At 45.2% G+C, this 19642-nt stretch overlaps 1 protein-coding gene across 16 annotated transcripts in view; it reads left to right on the plus strand.

The window, feature by feature from the left end:
• Positions 1-18804, plus strand: part of setd5 (SET domain containing 5) — a 248224-nt gene extending 229420 nt beyond the window's left edge. For all 16 annotated transcript variants that reach the window (XM_072472824.1, XM_072472838.1, XM_072472839.1 and 13 more), the window contains 3 exons: positions 2464-2639; positions 11344-11453; positions 16978-18804. In XM_072472824.1, coding sequence (XP_072328925.1) covers positions 2464-2639; positions 11344-11453; positions 16978-17622 — 931 coding nt within the window. In that variant the 3' untranslated portion in view covers positions 17623-18804. The remainder of the gene's footprint in view (positions 1-2463; positions 2640-11343; positions 11454-16977) is intronic.
• The last annotated feature ends 838 nt before the right edge of the window (positions 18805-19642 follow it).

Below are 19642 nucleotides of genomic sequence, written 5' to 3' on the forward strand. Positions count from 1 at the left end.
CGGTAAAAAGAGGGAAAATCGACCGTGGATATCTAAGGAAATAAGGGAGAGTATCAAATTGAAGGAAAAAACATACAAAGTAGCAAAGATCAGTGGGAGACTAGAGGACTGGGAAATCTTTAGGGGGCAACAGAAAGCTACTAAAAAAGCTATAAAGAAGAGTAAGATAGATTATGAGAGTAAACTTGCTCAGAATATAAAAACAGATAGTATAAGTTTCTACAAATACATAAAACAAAAAAGAGTGGCTAAGGTAAATATTGGTCCTTTAGAGGATGAGAGGGGAGATTTAATAATGGGAGATGAGGAAATGGCTGAGGAACTGAACAGGTTTTTTGGGTCGGTCTTCACAGTGGAAGACACAAATAACATGCCAGTGACTGATGGAAATGAGGCTATGACAGGTGAGGACTTTGAGAGGATTGTTATCACCAAGGAGGTAGTGATGGGCAAGCTAATGGGGCTAAAGGTAGACAAGTCTCCTGGACCTGATGGAATGCATCCCAGAGTGCTAAAAGGAAATTGCAAATGCACTAGTGATAATTTACCAAAATTCACTAGACTCTGGGGTGGTCCCGGCGGATTGGAAATTAGCAAACGTGACACCACTGTTTAAAAAAGGAGGTAGGCAGAAAGCGGGTAATTATAGGCCAGTGAGCTTAACTTCGGTAGTAGGGAAGATGCTGGAATCTATCATCAAGGAAGACATAGCAGGGCATCTGGATGAAAATTGTCCCATTGGGCAGACGCAGCATGGGTTCATAAAGGGCAGGTCATGCCTAACTAATTTAGTGGAATTTTTTGAGGACATTAACAGTGCAGTAGATAATGGGGAGCCAATGGATGTGGTATATCTGGATGTCCAGAAAGCCTTTGACAAGGTGCCACACAAAAGGTTGCTGCATAAGATAAAGATGCATGGCATTAAGGGGAAAGTAGTAGCATGAATAGAGGATTGGTTAATTAATAGAAAGCAAAGAGTGGGGATTAATGGGTGTTTCTCTGGTTGGCAATCAGTAGCTAGTGGTGTCCCTCAGGGATCAGTGTTGGGCCCACAACTGTTCACAATTTACATAGATGATTTGGAGTTGGGGACCAAGGGCAATGTGTCCAAGTTTGCAGACGACACTAAGATAAGTGGTAAAGCAAAAAGTGCAGAGGATACTGGAAGTCTGCAGAGGGATTTGGATAGGCTAAGTGAATGGGCTAGGGTCTGGCAGATGGAATACAATGTTGACAAATGTGAGGTTATCCATTTTGGTAGGAATAACAGCAAAATATTTTAAATGATAAAATATTAAAACATGCTGCTGTGCAGAGAGACCTGGGTGTGCTAGTGCATGAGTCGCAAAAAGTTGGTTTACAGGTGCAACAGGTGATTAAGAAGGCAAATGGAATTTTGTCCTTCATTGCTAGAGGGATGGAGTTTAAGACTAGGGAGGTTCTGCTGCAATTGTATAAGGTGTTAGTGAGGCCACATCCTGGAGTATTGTGTTCAGTTTTGGTCTCCTTACTTGAGAAAGGACGTACTGGCACTGGAGGGTGTGCAGAGGAGATTCACTAGGTTAATCCCAGAGCTGAAGGCGTTGGATTACGAGGAGAGGTTGAGTAGACTGGGACTGTACTCGTTGGAATTTAGAAGGATGAGGGGGGATCTTATAGAAACATATAAGATTATGAAGGGAATAGACAGGATCGATGCGGGCAGGTTGTTTCCACTGGTGGGTGAAAGCAGAACTAGGGGGCATAGCCTCAAAATAAGGGGAAGTAGATTTAGGACTGAGTTTAGGAGAAACTTCTTCACCCAAAGGGTTGTGAATCTATGGAATTCCTTGCCCAGTGAAGCAGTAGAGGCTCCTTCATTAAATGTTTTTAAGATAAAGATAGATAGTTTTTTGAAGAATAAAGGGATTAAGGGTTATGGTGTTCGGGCCGGAAAGTGGAGCTGAGTCCACAAAAGATCAGCCATGATCTCATTGAATGGTGGAGCAGGCTCGAGGGGCCAGATGGCCTACTCCTGCTCCTAGTTCTTCTGTTCTTATGGTCTTGCTAAATTATCTCTTAATTTGAAATAAAGAATTGGGTACTCTAAATTTTTTTAAAACGTATGCTACGAAAAAAGAAACAGCAATGTAATCATTTACATATCCAGACATGAGTTACCCAGTCAATTCATGTGTAGAATATCATACCTCACAGAATATAGTTCATCCCCAATGAGATTGATTTGGTTAAGAAGATTAACACTGTCTGTTCAGTAGAGTTTGTAAGTAAGACATTCTTTTCCTTCTACATGCCAAGTTACCCCTTCCAAGAATGAGGGGAAAGCCATCCCAATGTGCAGAAATGCAATTGTCAGAGGAATGGGACCAGGAGGATGGACCTCCAAGCAGGAAATAGGAAAAGGAAAGGAAAGCTATTTGGAAGGGAAGCATTTTTTGTACATGTCTTTTTATGTTTCAGGATGGTTCCTACATCGGTAGAGCGATTGCGAGAGAATCCGGGCATGTTGGAACGTGTTCTCAGGAGGGCAGAAATTGGAACTATGAAGCGAACAGGAGATGAAAGAAGTACATTGGACCGCGTTTTACGGAGAATAGAAACGGGTGCACTGGACTCTGGCAGGGAGAAGGATGCAGGTGTGAAAGGCATGGATTTAAGTTCATGTTCTGAAATCCCAAAATTTATTTTGGTTGATAAATGTCAAAACTTGTTCCACACCAGTGTTCAACTACATAGGGTTGCACCTTCTAATTGTGCTTTTGAGTATTTTTCCACTGCTAAATTATGGATGTTTTTTATTTCGCAATAACATAGACAAGTAATTTCAATATTATATTTGGCATCAGTACCAGCATCCCAGGTTGTTAGCATTATCTCCCTGCAGCAAAGCACTGTAATGTCAGTGTATTCATAATAAGTACCATTAATAGACCGGTGTGAACTTTTCCACATTACCTATCCTGGTCTCCCTAATTGCATATTTGTGCTAAATTTTGGGAAATTTTGTGCTGTGATTTATGAGAATTGGGTACTTGAATGATATCATCCCCCATGCCCCCTCCCCCGGTGCCCTCCATGATCCTCAACATGCTTGGCCCTCCGACCTCTACCATGCCATCTCGGTGTTTTCCCAGAATGCACATCTGAGGTGGAGGCAGCCAGCTGCCTACCTCGTCCAGTGGCCCTCGATGCACCTGACAGGCGTCCTCTGGGGCCGGAGTGCCCCGGCTCACTTCTATACGGCACATGTACAGCTGTGATGCCCTGTCCCATGTGCTGACATCGAGACGCGGCCTCATCAGAGGAGTAGAACACATGGAAGCTGGTGCCCACCGTCGCCATTCCATGGGACGGGTCCGGGTTGGCACTCAGCGCCCTCTCATCCTGGTCGGTGCCCATAGGACCTGGAGTTCACCTTGGGACGGAGGTGCAGTTGGTTTGAGCCCCGGCTCCCCCTGCATCATCTGGTCTGTCAGCCCTGGCAGTTGCCCATGGTCCGCACGATGGTGTTGGCGCCCTTGGCAATGCTCCTCAGTGACTGGGACAAGCTCTGCAGTGCCTCAGCCATGCCCATCTGAGACTGGGACAAGCTCCTCAGCGCCTTAGGCATGCCCATCTGAGAGCGGGACATGTCCCACAGAGCCTCATCAAGGTCGGCCTGGTACTGGGTGACATCCTGCAGCGAGATGGACATTCTGCCGAGACCCTCAGCCATGGCCGTCACCGACTGCGCAATGTCTTGGACACCTTCACTCATGGTGCCGACGTCGTGCACCAGACTTTCCACTGCGGTTGCCACATTAGCAGTATTGGCCTTGGTGCCATTCATTGCCGGCGCCCTCTCCTGCACCCGTAGCCTCTGGGACTCCTCCAAGCTGCTATGGATCTGCTGGAGCGACGCTAAAATCTCCCTCTGAACGTCCCGGTCGCTCCCTATCATTTTCATCAGCTCCAGATAACCCACTTTTAAGGCTCACAATCAGGCTGGGACCAAGTTGGATCCGAGGATCCAGCAGCCCTCTGACTGCTGTGTCGCCTGGGGGTTCCTGCCTCCACCAAATGTGCATCATCAGCAATGTGGTGCTCATCAGATTGTGCCCCAGACGCCTGACTACTAGTATTTTCCCATCGAGATGTGTGTATCTGAGCTTATGGAGGGTGGGGATGACAGCTGTGCCGCGACTACAACAGTTACATCCTGGGGGCTCTTCTCCTAGGTGTTCTCCTCAGAGTCTGGAGTGGGGGCTGCCCGGGATGGGACCTGCGGGAGAATGGACATGTAATCAGTGAGAGGGATGGGTCAGTCAGTAAGGCGATCAGTCCTCACGTTTGACAGGTCCTCCGGGTGGAGCCCAGTGGTTCCTCACCTCTGTGGCGTAGGCCACCTTCTGCGTTGGTGACTGCCCTGTCCTCAGCCACACCAGTCACCTCTAGGGCCCGGTCCTCGAAGGTGAGGATTCTGATGTCTGGCACCCCACTGCCAGTCTGGACTCTCTCCTGCCAATTGTGGGAGAGCGTTTCCTGAGGAGACACAGAGTGGGCATCATTAGCCACATGTGTGGTTCATTGTGGTGGGAGAGGGCTGTGCAGGCAGGCTTGGGAGGGGGTTGGATGCTCACTTTAGCTGGGGGGGGGGGGTGGCTGAGCGTTGGTGTCTACTCACCCGTGCTGCCCGGTGTAGGACGTTACCCCTTTTCCGGCACTGAAGGCCAATCCTCCTGGTCACACCCCCCGAGCTGACAGCTTCCACCACCTTGTCCCACGCCACACTGTGGCTCCCCCTCCGGGACCCTCTGGGAAACAGGACATTCCTCCTGGCCTCCACCTCGTCCCGGGGCCTCTGTAGGTCAGCCGTTCTGAATCTTGGTGCTGGTCTCCTCGGCGCCATTATTGCGATCTGGCTGGGGTTGGCTGAGCAAGTGCAGCTTAAGTGCTGCTCGGTCTAGTTAACAGGGGGCTGGCAAGCGCAGTCAGTTGCGGTGAGAAGCCCGTGAGGCTTCGTTAAGTGGACCAATTAACGTTGAATTGCGTTGCCGGCCTCGCTGGGCAAAACGGCGGGAAGCTCGCGGCAATTCCCACTCGCTACCACACTTAGAACGTTTTCCGGAGTATCGCGCCCAATATGTTTCCTGGAATTTCTAACCTATTGGAGATCCTTGAGACAAACAGTATGATGTGAGCTGGATGTAGAACTTAATTACTTTTTTAAAAAAAACATTTTATTGAAGGCATTTTCAAATATATACATAACAAAGAAGAAACAACACAAAAAACAACCACGGCAACAGTAAACAGCCTAAACATCCTTACACACACCCCAGCCATCTCCTCTCCGCCCCCCCCCCTCCCCCAACGCCTGCCTCCCTCTTAAACTTTTAACCCAACCTGAACTGAAAAAAGAAACCCCACCCCCGCTGACGACTCAATACTCCTTAAAGAAGTCGATGAACAGCTTCCACCATGAGGTGAACCCCTCCTCTGGTGAACTTGATCGTCCCCAAAGTCCTAGAATTTCCTACCTCGCAGTTTTGTAGTGTATCTATACCATGTGGACCGAACATTTCCAGAAGGTGGCTCACCGCCACCTTCTCGAGGGCAACTAGGGATGGACAGTGGCTGACCTTGTCCGTGATACTCACATCCCGAACTGCAGGTTTTTTACGTTGTCCTAGTGACAGTAAAGGAAATAGTTGCAAGTCAGGATGATGTGTGACTTGGAAAGGAACTTGCAAGTTTTGGTGATCTCAGCTGCCTGTTGCCTTTGTTCTTCTAGATGATAGAGTTCACGAGTTTGTATGATCCTATAATCTTGTAGGTGGTACACACAGCTATCGCTATATGTCAGTGGTGGGGTGAGTGAATATTTAAGATGGTGGATGAGGTGCCAGTCGAGTGGGCTGCTTTGTCCAGAATGATGATGAGCTTCTTGAGTGTTGTTGGAACTGTACACATAGGCAAGTGGTGATTCTCCTGACTTGTGCCTTGTAGATGGTGGACAGGTGTTGGGGAATCAGGATGTGACTTACTCACTGCCGAATTCCCAGCACCTGACCTCGTATAAACACTATATTTATGTGACTTGTCCAGTTTAGTTTCTGGTCAATGATATCCATCCCTGGTCAGGAGGTTGCTAGCTATTGAATGGCAAGAGGAGGTGGTTAGATTTCTCTTGCAGGAGTTATAGCTGGCATTTGTGTGATGCAAATGTTAGTTGCCACTGGTCAGAATAAGCCTGACTGTTGTCCAAATCCTACTGTTGGTGGGCATAGACTGCATCACTATCCAGGAGTTGCAAATGGATCTGAACATTGAAATCATCAGTGAACATCCCCATTTCCAACCGTATCATGGAAGGAAGGCCATTATGAAGCAGCTGAATATGGTTGAGCCTAGAACACTGCCCAGAAGAATGCCTATGGAGATATCCTGGGACTGAGATGATTGGCCTCCAACAGTCACCATTATCTGTCCTTGTGCTAAGCATGACTCTAACCAGCAGAGAGTTTTGCCCCCAGGTCCCACCAGAGTCGCCAGTAATATGTTGCTAACTTTTGGTTGGTTCAATTGGCTCTGTTTTATAACTTTTGCTCTCGAGTCATCGGGTATCTTTATGATACCGCCACGAGGTTCAAGTTCAAGTAATGATCAATAACTCAATACACCAATAAGTAAGATTCAAGTCAAAGCACATTTATTATACACAGTAAATCGCTACTCATGCACAAATTCTACTTCTAAGCTACTTCTACAACTAACAGGCCTATACTTAGCTTCGGACTGGCCCACCAGGTCAGGGGAACAAATGGCCTTTCGTTCGGTTTCTGAAACTGCGGGATTCAAAGCCGGTATGGACTGGTAGCTAGGAGTGCCTATGTCGTAGCCAGCGTTGACTTAAGACTTACGGTCTCTTGGCGGCAGTTGAACCGGTCACGGTCAAGATTGGTTCACGTTGCTGTGTGACCCGGTCAAGAAGAACGATTTGAACTTGGAGGCTTAACTTTATAGTCCCCAGGGGCTTCCCGCCTTTCGGGGCGGACCCTGTACCTGGTTCTAGGTGATTGGACTTCGTTCCAATCGCTTGGTTCGATTTCTCCAATACTGGAGCGGCTCCCTGATCGATGGGCGGTCTTGAGGTATCCGTTAACCTCTTTTGTGTTGGCTCCTGCTGGCGCCGGTGAGTCTGGCTTGGCTTTGTTTATCCCAAATGTCCCGGGGATTGCTCATTAGTATGTAGATGGCTACTACATTATTATGCAGATGGCTGCTTGTATCTATGCTGTCTGGGCTTTTGCAGAGTTTAATACACAGTAACTCGAACCTGCTGGTTTCTGCCTGTGTTGGCTGAATTTCCCTTCAGCCTTTGCTGTTCTCCATTTTAAATCGGGACTTGGCCAACTCGGGTGGCTACACACCCTCCTTGTGATCCTAACGCGAAGCGTGAAGGATCACATAACTGCGTTGTTTTTCATTCCCTGACCCGGCAAACACTCTTCTATGGCCTCCACACTGACCATAACTATGCAAAAATTTTTAACTGACAATTCTAAGGGCCGCTATGTCAAACAGGGACATGCATTACAAAACAAGAAAATCGGAACCTCTAACTATCCTTATCAAACTACACTCACTTAAACATTTCATCACACTAACTTCCTAAACCATACAAACAAAATCATAGCAGTATTATACACATTTTTCTGGCTTGGCAGTCAAGCGCAGGATTGTACAATTGCTCTTGAACATTTTTTTATTTACAACAAATCGCAAACGAATGCTCTTTATTATAAATCGCGGGGGTCAGGGGTCTGGTCATATCCGAAAATAGGGGATCTGATCCTATATACCAGGGTGCGAGCGCGGTAGGCTCTCCTCCATTTTCTCAGACGAATAGTCTGCACGCTGCAGCAGAGTATCGCCAATACCAATAGGTATTCTATCACGTAGGACAGGAAGTACCAGGTTATAAACCTGTCACACCAAGATGGTGTGGTGTCGCTTGACTGGGCTCTGGGTACTGTGGGTAAGTGAATCATTAACGGCTGGGGGAGTTGAGGTCAGGAGGTTCGCGTTCGCGCGCAACCAAATGTCCATTAGGGTTATGAGCCACGCGGAGGATGTCCTCATGGTTCTTCTTCTTTCATTTCTCTTCTCTTCTCTGGTCCTGGAGCTTCTGGAGTTCTGTGGGATCAAGCATAGTGTCTGTTACTATCTTGGTTTACTATCTCGTATGATAGCCTGTCTGTCCGTTAGTGCCAATTACTCCCTTTATAATTGGTCACTATGTGTGATTCCCTTTATAATTGATCACTATGTGTGACTCCCTCATTTTTTTCCAAAAACCGAATTTCAGGACAAGACACACTTACAAATACTGAACCAGTGCGAGCCGTCTTGCAGACTGTGCGGTTTACCATCCAAATGTTTGAGGATGTAAATTGAGGGTTGGCAACCTAAGGGTCACCTGAAAACAAAACAAAACTTTTTGAACAAACTTGCCAAAATGAGGTGCGTATGGGCCGCGACGGGTACGATTTGGATGGAGTCCCCGGGTAGGACGGTGACCGATGCCGTGTGTGCCCTACCCGAGCGTAGCTGACCAGAGGGGGGGGGCCCCAGGCAGGGCGGGTCCCAATGCCGTTTCTCCACTGCCGACGAGCAACCGACAAGAACGGGCAAGAAATGTAGTCGTCGTGGGGGGGGGTTGCCATATTGGTTCTTCCTTCGAACCAGAAGGGCAGCTACGAATGGGGGTCTGTGTTTCTGTCACAGACGAGTTCCTCTGAACTGGCGTCTGGGACATTAACAAGTCTCTGCGGGCAAGTTCTCAGTGGTTTCATCCGAAAGGGCGTGGGGCTGTGGAAATTTTGTTTTCGGTCTGACATACAACATTTAACAGTACAAGTACAAACAACATCAAACATGTTGCAGGTTCCATCAGAAAGGACACCGTTTCTCCCAAGCGGTTCCTTTTAAACCATCATCTGGACACCTCAGTTATCGGTTGCGAACAGGGTCGCAAAGGGGTTCTCGTTTTGGGAGTCAGACTCAAAGTCGTCATCTTCTCCCGGATGCCAAACTCTCGAGTGTATCAGGGCTGATAGGGCTGCATGGTGTGATTTTGGATCGCTCTCGTCATTCCGGTCGAGTCTGTACGAATTATCTCGGTGCCAAAAGGTGGTGTCTAGTTCAGTGGGGACGGAATCAGGGTCGTCATTGTAAGTCGGTGGTCGGTGGTGGGGTTTGTTTAGTAAAGTGATCGTGAAGGGATCACTCGAATCGTGGTCAGATTCACTGGGTGTGGGTCCTGTTGCAAGGGGATAGTAGGGAGGTGTACTGTGGCTATCGTCCGAGTCACAGTCACTGTCGCTGCTGCTGCTGTCTATGGGCGTTCCGGGGCGGAGTCTATAGTTCGGGGGTGGAGTCGGGGTTGAATCCGTGGCTGGGCTGGACGTGTTGGGGAGGGTAGGGTTACATTGGCTGTGGGCGGGGCGTGCTGCGTCGAGCATGACATGGTATGCGTGGTTAGACTGTGTTCCATATGCCTTCAGCTGGTTGATATGGAACCACACAGTCTTTCCATTGGGGTACTTTATTTTGTAGTTGGAAGGGCTTACTTTGTCCGCAATGGAGTACGGACCCGAGTACTTTGGTGACAGGAATGTGCTGGGGTTGTATACGGAGAGCATGACTTGGTGTCCTACACTGAACTCAGTCGCATGCACTGCCTTATCGAAACAGGCCTTGCTCTGTTTCTTGTGCCCAATTTCACTGCGGCTGCTAGCTGAGCCGTTTTAACATTCGCCACTAATTGTTCCACTGCTTTCTCGTGTGTGAGGGCCGTCACTTCGGGGCTGGTCAAATCTAAACCTAATAAAAATTCTGTGCCTTTCATGGGGCGTCCGATCATGAGGGTGTGTGGGGTGTAACCTGTAGAAGTTGAAACTGTATTTCGCAAAAACATCACCATTATCTGTCCTTGTGCTAAGCATGACTCTAACCAGCAGAGAGTTTTGCCTCCAGGTTCCCATTGACTTCAATTTTGCCAGAGGTGCTTGATGGCATTACAGCCAATATTTTCCATCAGTTCACTTTTTAAACAAAAAAATTTCCAATTAAGAGGCAGTTTTAGCGTGGCCAATCCACCTACCCTGCACATCTTTGGGTTGTGGGGTGAAACCCATGCAGACATGGGGTGAATATGCAGACTCCACAAGGACAGATACCTGGGGCCAGGATTGAACCCAGGTCCTTGGCACTGTGAGGCAGCCGTGCTAACCACTGTGCCACCCTGCATCGGTTCACTTATGTGAGTAGACTGAAGAGTGGTGATTAAGTGGATTGGTGTGTCTACTTTTTGTGGACTCGTCATACCCGGGTTGTTTTTCACTTCATCAGATCGTTGCCAGTAGAATACACATTGAATCCCTACAGTGCAGAAGGAGGCCATTTGGCCCATCGTCTGCACTGACCCTCCAAAAGAGCATCCTACCTAGAACCACGCCCCCGTCCTATCCCCATAACCCTATCTAACCTTTTGAAAACAAAGGGGCAATTTATCATGGCCAATCCACCTAACCTGCACATCTTTGGACTGTGGGAGGAAACCGGAGTGCCCGGAGGAAGCCCACGCAGACACGGGGAGAACGTGAAAACTCCACACAGTCACCTGAGGTCAGAATCAAACCCAGGTCCCTGGCATGTGAGGCAGTCGGGCTAACCACTGTGCCACCGTGCGCTATACTGGGCCACTATACTAGATATACAAGAACAGTGTGGATAGAGGCACAGCTCGTTCTGGAGCACAAGTTTTCTATGTAAATAATATAGAACTTGAACAATTCCAGTAGTCCAGAAAAAGTGAGATGGACAATGTGGTGGTGATAACTTTTGCTGCTATTTCTGTTTTCAACTGAAGGCTGTGCACAGCCTGTATTATCTTACTACTCCATAGAACCATATAAGGTGGATAGCAACTGTGTTGGTGGAGAAATATTTAAAGAAATAGTTGAGTGTTAAAATTAATTTCATTTGTTTTGGTGTTGGACTTTGTTGGGTGGATCTTTACAGGCCAGCATTTGGCATCTCTGATCTTTCAGAAGCCATGAGCATCACATACAAGTCTGACGGTGATGCCCTCCATGCTCCCATACATAACGCCAGTCGAGATCAGTATTGTTGCAGTGCCCAAAGCATTGCATAAGAAAGCATGGAATGAGAGGGTTTTTTGAGCCTTTTACAGTTTGGGGTTAACCTGCATACCTTCTATTGAGACAAACAGTATAATTATCAACCCTTGTTTTCACAGCCAATATAACATTTTTGTTCATGATGCCTTTTCAGATACTGCAAATGGTGATGGTCCAGAGACACATGGTGCAGCACGCACCAAAGTTTCTCCTATTCATAGTCCCCAGAGATATGGTCACAGTCCTTCCAGATATAACCATCAGGTAAATAAGCCTTTCAATGCTTAACCAATTCTTCCAAATTGTATAATTGAACCAAAAAGGTTTGCAGACCGGAATGAAGTTACTTAGCTCATTGTGTCTGTGCTGATGCAGTGTTAATCCCACTGCTCTGCTCCTTTCCCATACCCCTCTATACTCTGCTTCATATGCTTACTTTGTTTTTCAGTCCAGCGCGGAAACGCCTGCTGTTGTCCTGTTTGAATATTCCATTATGACTGCTCTCCTATTCTTGTTGTATTCTGTCTCTCATGTCCCAATAGTCCTCTGCTCTCCAGTATTGTCCAGGGCCACTTTCTACTGAGTCTACCTCACAGTTGTGTAATTTAGACAGGTGTAGGGAAGCCTTCCAGTAACTTGAGACTTCCCTGCAACTGTAAGTTGGATTTCCCTCTGCTGTCCTTGCAGCTGGTCGCTTTCTTTCTCCACTGTTCTTGAGTGATCTCATTCAGGAGAGTATGATTCAAAAATGTCTCTTGTTTCATGCTGCAAAGTTTGCTCAGTTGCTCCCCAAGCATAGATTCTGTGACTGACTAATTTCCCAATAATTGCAAATTGGATTTTGCAGCCAACAGCAATGTTGTTATTGCTGATCCACAGAATGCTGCCCACAAATATCTAGTGATCTCTGTAGCATTGATTTCCCCTTTCCTGATGTCAGTTTGAATCTGATGTCAAGTCAAGGGGCTCTCCAAGCGTGCGACAACAGGGACCCACATCAAGTAAAGTAACCAGCCAATCACACTGAAGTATTCTCACAGTCAGCAAGACAGTCACAAAAGTAAAAGGCACTACATTTATTTCAATTTTATTTAATATTTGTCAGAGAGAATTAACTTAAGAACATCAGAACTAGGAGCAGGAGTAGGCCATCTGGCCCCTCGAGCTTGCTCCATCATTCAATAAGATCATGGCTGTTCTTTTTGTTGACTCCCGCCTGCCCACCATAACCCTTAATTCCTTTGCTGTTCAAAAATCTATCTATCTTCACCTTAAAAACCTTTAACGAGATAGCCTCAACTGCTACACTGGGCAGGGAATTCCACAGATTCACAACCCTTTGGGTGAAGAGGTTCCTCCTCAATTCAGTCCTAAATCTGCTCCCCCTTATTTTGGGGCTATGCCCCTTAGTTCTAGTTTCATCTGTCAGTGGAAATAACCTCCCTGCTTCTATCTTATCTATTCCCTTCATAATTTTGTGTGTTTCTATCAGATGCCCCCTGATTTTTTTAAATTCCAATGAGTATAGTCCCAGTCTATTCAGTCTCTCCTCGTAAGCGTCACGGTAGCACAGTGGTTCACACTGTTGCTTCACTGCGCCAGGGTCCCAGCCGGAATGTGGTGACTAGGGATTTTCACAGTTACTTCATTGCAGTGTTAATGCAAGCCTACTTGTGACAATAAAGATTATTATTATTAAGCCAATCCTCTCAACTCCGGAATGAACCTAGTGAATCTCCTCTGCACCCCCTTCAGTGCATCCATTCTCAAGTAAAGAGACACTTTTTGCGATTCATGCACAAGGACACCCAGGTCCCTCTGCTCAGCAGCATTTTTACCATTTAAATAATAGTCCATTTTGCTGTTATTCCGACCAAAATGGATGACCTTACATTTACCAACATTGTACTCCATCTGCCAGACCCTTGCCACTCACTTAAACTATCTATAACCTCTGCAACTTTCACTCTCCTCTGCACACTTTGCTCTACCACTCATCTTAGTGTCCTTTGCGAACTTTGACACATTACAATTGGTCCCCAATCCAAATCATCTATGTAAGTAAACAATTGCGATCCCAAAACTGATTCCTGAGGCACACCACTAGCCACTGATCGCCAACCAGAAATACACTCATTTATTCCCACTCTTTGCTTTCTGTTAGTTAACCAATCCTTTATCCATGTTAATACATTACCCGTAATGCCACGCACCTTTATCTTATACAGTAGCCTTTTGTGCAGCACCTTATCTGGATGAAGGTAGAAGCTGAAATATAACATAAATCAAATGTTAAAAATTAAAGAAGAAATTTGACATTCCATAAATAAAATGAGTTTTTCAGTGACAGTGATGCTGTTATCAGTACCTAGGAACTTAGTACACTGTTTAAAAAAACAGTTTACCCTTATTAAAAAAAAAAGGCCTTTTACAGCAGGATTAAAAGTGTAAAAGGACAAATTGTTGTCATCTTGGTGGTTCCTACACTGCAGTCACAGGACCTGCAATGGCACACAGTATAAAATCACTGAAAACAATTACAGAATTTCCACATTTAACTGATTTAATGTGCAAACTTCTGCCACATAATGTAAATGTCGGCACAGTCTCAGAGGCCTCTCCCTTTAAAAGCTGACTGGTGGTGATTTAACCTGAGAGTCACCACACCTCAGGCGAGTGGCAGGGTTGAGAAGGTGGGCTTTCATCATGAATAACCTCAGCCAATGCGGGAATTGAACCCGCCCTGTTGGCGCCGCTCCGCATCACAAACTAACCGTCCAGTCAACACTGAGCTAACCTTCCTTAAATATGGAAACCAAAATTGTACCTAGTAGCCCAGGTGTGGCCTTACCAAAGTGCTGTACAAATATGGCAAGACTTTGGGTGGAATTCACCCATAGCTCTGCCATCGGGTTCCAATAGCAGGCAGTGGGGGGAGAATTCAGTGGGAGTTTAAAAATCCGTTTCATGGCAATGTGAATTTCCCATGGGATCTTGCACTGGTACGTGCCATGGCAGATTGGGAAATCCATTGGTGGCCGGCGTGAAACTGATTTTCATCCCGCTAATGAGATACAGGCCTGAAGGCCTGTCCATAATCTTCCCCCACTCCCGATGCTCCACGACACCAGCAGGAAAATATGCCCAGAGAACACACCTGGAACAATGTGACATGCAGAAGTCAGGACTTACCTTAAGAAAGCCTGAGGCTGCCGCCAGAGTTCGGGAGGGAGGCTACCAGCAACCCTGGACCTCGGGACAATGTCATCAGGAAGGTCCATCTTCTTTCTTCAATGGTGGGCCAGTGAAGTTGAGCGCCTTTATAATATGGCACCCAGATATGATGGTAGGATTCGTGCCATTATGCCCGCCCCGCCACAGAATGTGGCGTTAAACCACCTGTGCATAATTAATGAGGTCGAGATCAGAAGATATGGCGTGGTTTCCCACCAGCCTTCTCAGCAGGAAACATGCCATGTTTCTGCCCTTGCCACAAGACTTAGTCCCAGATGGGAGAATTCCACCCTTGTTGCAAGGGGACTGGAGTACAGAAATAAAGGCCAACATGTCATTCATTTTCCTAATTACTTGTTGTACCTGCACTTTAACCTTTTGTGTTCCTTGTACAAGCAGACCTAATTCTCTCTGATCATCAGTATTTACAGATTTTACACCTAAGATATTAATGCTAACATATCACTCGTGATCAGTTGTATCAACTTTTTCTGTTGGTCATTGTCAAACACCTTTTGGAAATCTATACATACTGTATCTACTGGTTCCTCTTTACCCTTCTGGTTGTATTCTCAAAAACTCTAATCATAAAATCCCTACAGCGCAGAAGGAGGCCATTCAGCCCATCTAGTCTGCACCGGCTCTCTGAAAGAGCACCTCACCTAGGCCCAATCCCCCACCCGGACCCCGTAACGCCACCTAGGGACAATTTAGCTTAGCCAATCCACCTAAGCTGCACATCATTGGACTGTGGGAGGAAACCGGAGCACCTGGAGGAAACCCACGCACACACGGGGATAAATTTGTCAAACAGGAACAGGATTTCCCTTCCGTAAAACCATGTTAATTTATGCCAATGATTCTATGCTTTTCCAAGTTCATTATTAAGACTTCATTAATAATACATTTGTGATTCTGCTTTTAAATTTAGCCACTAGCTGCTCATACTCCCTCAGCAAAACCACTTTTTTAGTCCTACCTGTTTCATTGGCAGCCACTTGCACCATGACAACTGGATCGTCCCCCTCCCGCAACAAGTTTCTGTACAGCCCAGAGATGATGTCCTTATTTCAGGCACTGAGCAGGCAATGCAGCCTTCGGGCTCATGCTCATGGCTGCAGAGAACCATATATATCCATCAAACTATACTGTCCCGTACAATAATTACATTTCCTTACACTACCCAATCCTGAATGGCTCCTCGCACCATGGTGCTGGGGTCAGTTTACTCGTACACTGCTCTCATCCACGCAAGCTGCAAGAACCTCGAACATGCTGGACAATAGCAGTGACTGGGACTCCTCTATTGCTCCCTTCTAGGTTCCCACACCTACCTCACTCACAGTCAAACCCGCCCGAACTTGACCGTGGATCAAATCAGAAGTACCTAGCCTAAAGAGTGAGACTGCCTCCTGGAAGAAAATTTCCACCTAACTTTCTGATGTATTGCAGTGTTATATTTAGAGCATATGCGGTTGCCATGGATCATGCTCGTATTTACCAGCTTCCAAGTGCTACAACTGCAACACATCAGCTGCCTGCCATCTTTATTGTTTTATGAACTAATCAGATTTCAAGTTCAAAAATACGATTCAGTTGTTAGCTGTTGTTATATTATGTAGTTTAACTAGTATAGCTATACATTTAATGCAAAGTACTGCTTTACAACTACTCCTTCCACTCTCCCCCACCCCATTTATGAAAGAGAAAATCTTAAACTCACCATCAATCACCTACTTGCTTACCAAATTAATAATTTAAAGCCTTGAACACTCACCAGCCATTGGAAGCAGTTCCTCCTCCTCCCTGTGCACCAAATTGCCACCGGCACCAAATTCCCAAGTTAGCACTGGCTCCTGGTTGTTCTCGGGCCTTGTCATCTCCACTCTGAGCTCCTGGACATTTTCGAGATGCAGAGTAGTGAATTGCATTAAGAATCATTACTCCATCTGCCCAGTGATTATCAATCCTTGGATTCTTGAACAACCTGCATAAAAGTAACCTTATTGTTTTAAAGATTTATACTCATGATAGCCCATTTTTACTCCACTCTTTAAAATGGTTGAAAAGAAGCATCTGATTTGTGTACAAAAGTGTTTCAAGCAAGGAGTGTGTATTTGAAAATATACTTTACATTCTGGCTTCTCTCACAGCGATTAATTTCATTATTGTTAGCTTAGGAGAGTCTGTCATTCTGTCTTGAGGCCAGTAAGGTGTCACATTGATGCAGCTCCCCATGAAATTCATTGTGGCCCTCCTAAAAATTACTGAGGTGGCAGCCAATGTAATAGCTGACACATTTGAAAGTTTTTTCTTCTCCTTTTGATGCATTAAAATTACAGTTCAAATGCAGCCTCGGGATATATATTTTATATAAAATCCGTTATTCAGTGATGGGATGAATCTAAACAAAGAATATGGGCAGTTAAAGCGACAATCCAAATGAATGCATTTTCTATCTAAATGTATGCTTTTAAATTATACACTGAACAGAGTGTGTTGTTTCATTTAAAATATATCTAAATATTATATAAAATGAATGGCTTTTGATCAGCTTTTACAGGCGCAGTCTGAGGGACAACCCGCTGAACCTCATGGACTTCCGCAACAAGCAATGTCCCCCTACAGAACGCACAGCTCCTCGAGTGTTCCCATGACTCACACACCAGGACACATCTACAGATCTTCATCCCTTCCCCTGGGGCAAAGTGGATCCCAGAGTCAGCTAGATTCCAGCCTCACGACTGCTGCTGTCTCCACTCTCTACTCAAGCCCAGTTCATTCAGCATCTACTGATACCTCTGTGGTCCAGTATGTTGGGAATTCTGGGTACTATAGTGGTCAGCAGCATTCTGAGAGTGTTTTCCATACATTGAATAGCACTCAACAAATGACTAATTCTGTAAGTACTCCTTCTATAGCTGCTAGCCCACTACAAAGCACCACAAAAAGTATAACAACTGACTCCACTCTTACCCCAAACTTGAGCACCATAAATTCTACTGTTTCACAGACTGCAAGGCCATCACCATCGGGTTCATGGACCTTAAGCTCAGCAAATTCGGGGCAACCACTTCACTCTGGAGCCAAGATTACCACAGCATCAAGTTCTCAGCACTACCGAAATACTGGGATAACCCAGTACCAACCTCCACAGGTCCAAGGTGCAAATGTAAGAACACAATCAAGCACGTACTAGACTATGGACATACTATGATCATGTTGGAGATGTTTACCTGGATTTATAACTCATCTATGTGTGTCTATATGGGCCACCAGCATATGTACCTATTGTGGCATAAACAACTTTGAAGTATGGACCTCATGTTCTGGAGATTGTTGGGCCTAAACCAGCATTTGCTAGAACCCCCTTCATACTGTACAAAACCCTGTATAAAAACAAAAGTAAGAGTTAAGAATTGTGTACCTATTGGTAAGGTACATTTTAAGCTTATAATTCAGATAAATATTGTTTAGGCTTTTTCCTCCAGTTTATTTTAAATAAACTAGTCATGTGCAGTAAGATTTTTTTTTAAATCAAAAAGAAAGCATTTGTAGCGTCCGGAATTAAGGCACAAGGAAAGGAATGATCAGGTAGGGAGAGTTTCTGTAAACAACCATTCCACGTGCCAGCTTCTCACATGCATACTGTAATATCCTGGAGTAGAAGATTTTATTTATCTAATTTTATATATAACCATTCTAGGCTAGCTATTACCTTACCCACACAGCAGAGTTTAATCCACGGTGCTGCAGAGTTTTTATTTTACACCTGATGCTGTGAGTCCCCTGGTGTTGAGGCGCGGGAGTGAAAGAAAATGTTATATTTCAGTGACTGTTACAATCTCAAAAGTTTTTTTTTAATTTGAAATCTTAAATTCAGGTGTTTGTTCAACTGAAGGGAGGAGCGGTCTCCATTTTGAAAGATGTAACATGTGACAAATACAAGCTTAAACAAGTGATGCAGCCTTGCTGCATATTGTATAATGAGAGTTTAATACTGTTCTTTTATTCAGAACACTCTGTATATACCACAACTACTTGTTATCCTCAGAGGATTTAGTTGCCTGACTTTGCATTATGTACATTGATAATTTTTTTTGTGTATAATTTCTCTGCACCTTTTATCCTCTTTATTTTCTTTTTTTTTCAACAACAGCTTTCAATCTCTCATTGGGCGTCTCCGTGTGCAGTCATTTTTTTTCGATGTGCGATGTGCATGAGGCGAGTTTGTTCCTGAATGTAGCTGTTGACTGAGTTGCACATCATTTACAATCAAGGAGAAATTTAAAAAAATAAAACGGTAGCCTTGCTTTCTAAACATGTACAGTCAACCTCTCCTGTGGAGTGTACAAAAATAAAACAGTTCATTTCTGCACAATTCTCTCTCCATATTTTAATATTGGCACATGTATTCCCTGAGAGCGTGGCCGAGAAACCCAACATGTGGAATATTGTTGATGAAACTCCATTCCTCCCACTTTGTTACATCATTGTGTCATCCTGCCTCTCTTGGATTGTTACCAATAATAAGTCTGTTGCATTCTCCACACTCTGATTTGTGCAACACAGTGCAATGCATTTTGTATATCAGCTGCTTCTCCATATTGAGTGATTTTATTTCTACACTCAACTTGGGTGAAGGTGAACATTTATTAAAAAAAGAGAAAGACCCGTAGATCACTATACATTTTAACATTGAAAATTAATTTCGGCAGATTGGTGGCGGAGTGGTTAGCCTCACGGCGCTGAGGACCCAGGTTTGGTCCAGCCCTGGGATACTGTCCGTGAGGAATTTGCACATTCTCCTCCTGTCTGCGTGGGTCTCACCCCCACAACCCAAAAGAATGTGCAGGGTAGGTGGATTGGCCCCGCTAAATTGCCCCTTAATTGGAAATAAAAAGTATTGGGTACTCTAATTTATTTTTAGAAAATAAAATTTCAACGATGCTTTGACTGGGGTGTGTTTTATAGATTGGACAATAACATACTGTTACTTGTAGAAACGATTTAAACATAATCTAAACTAAATATTGAGAAAGTGTTTGCCAGTAATAGTACTTATCCTTGGTCTTCATAACCCAAGCAGCTTTGCAAGCTTGATGGTCTATTTACATCTACCTTGTGTCTGACATTGTTTGTTCTTATCACAATTATGTTTGTATGAAAATGATTTGAGATCTTACATAGTCAGCTGTATGATCCGACACATCACAAGT

The sequence above is a fragment of the Scyliorhinus torazame genome, chromosome 13 (genome assembly GCF_047496885.1).
Source record: "Scyliorhinus torazame isolate Kashiwa2021f chromosome 13, sScyTor2.1, whole genome shotgun sequence".
Classification (NCBI taxonomy): Eukaryota; Metazoa; Chordata; class Chondrichthyes; order Carcharhiniformes; family Scyliorhinidae; genus Scyliorhinus; species Scyliorhinus torazame.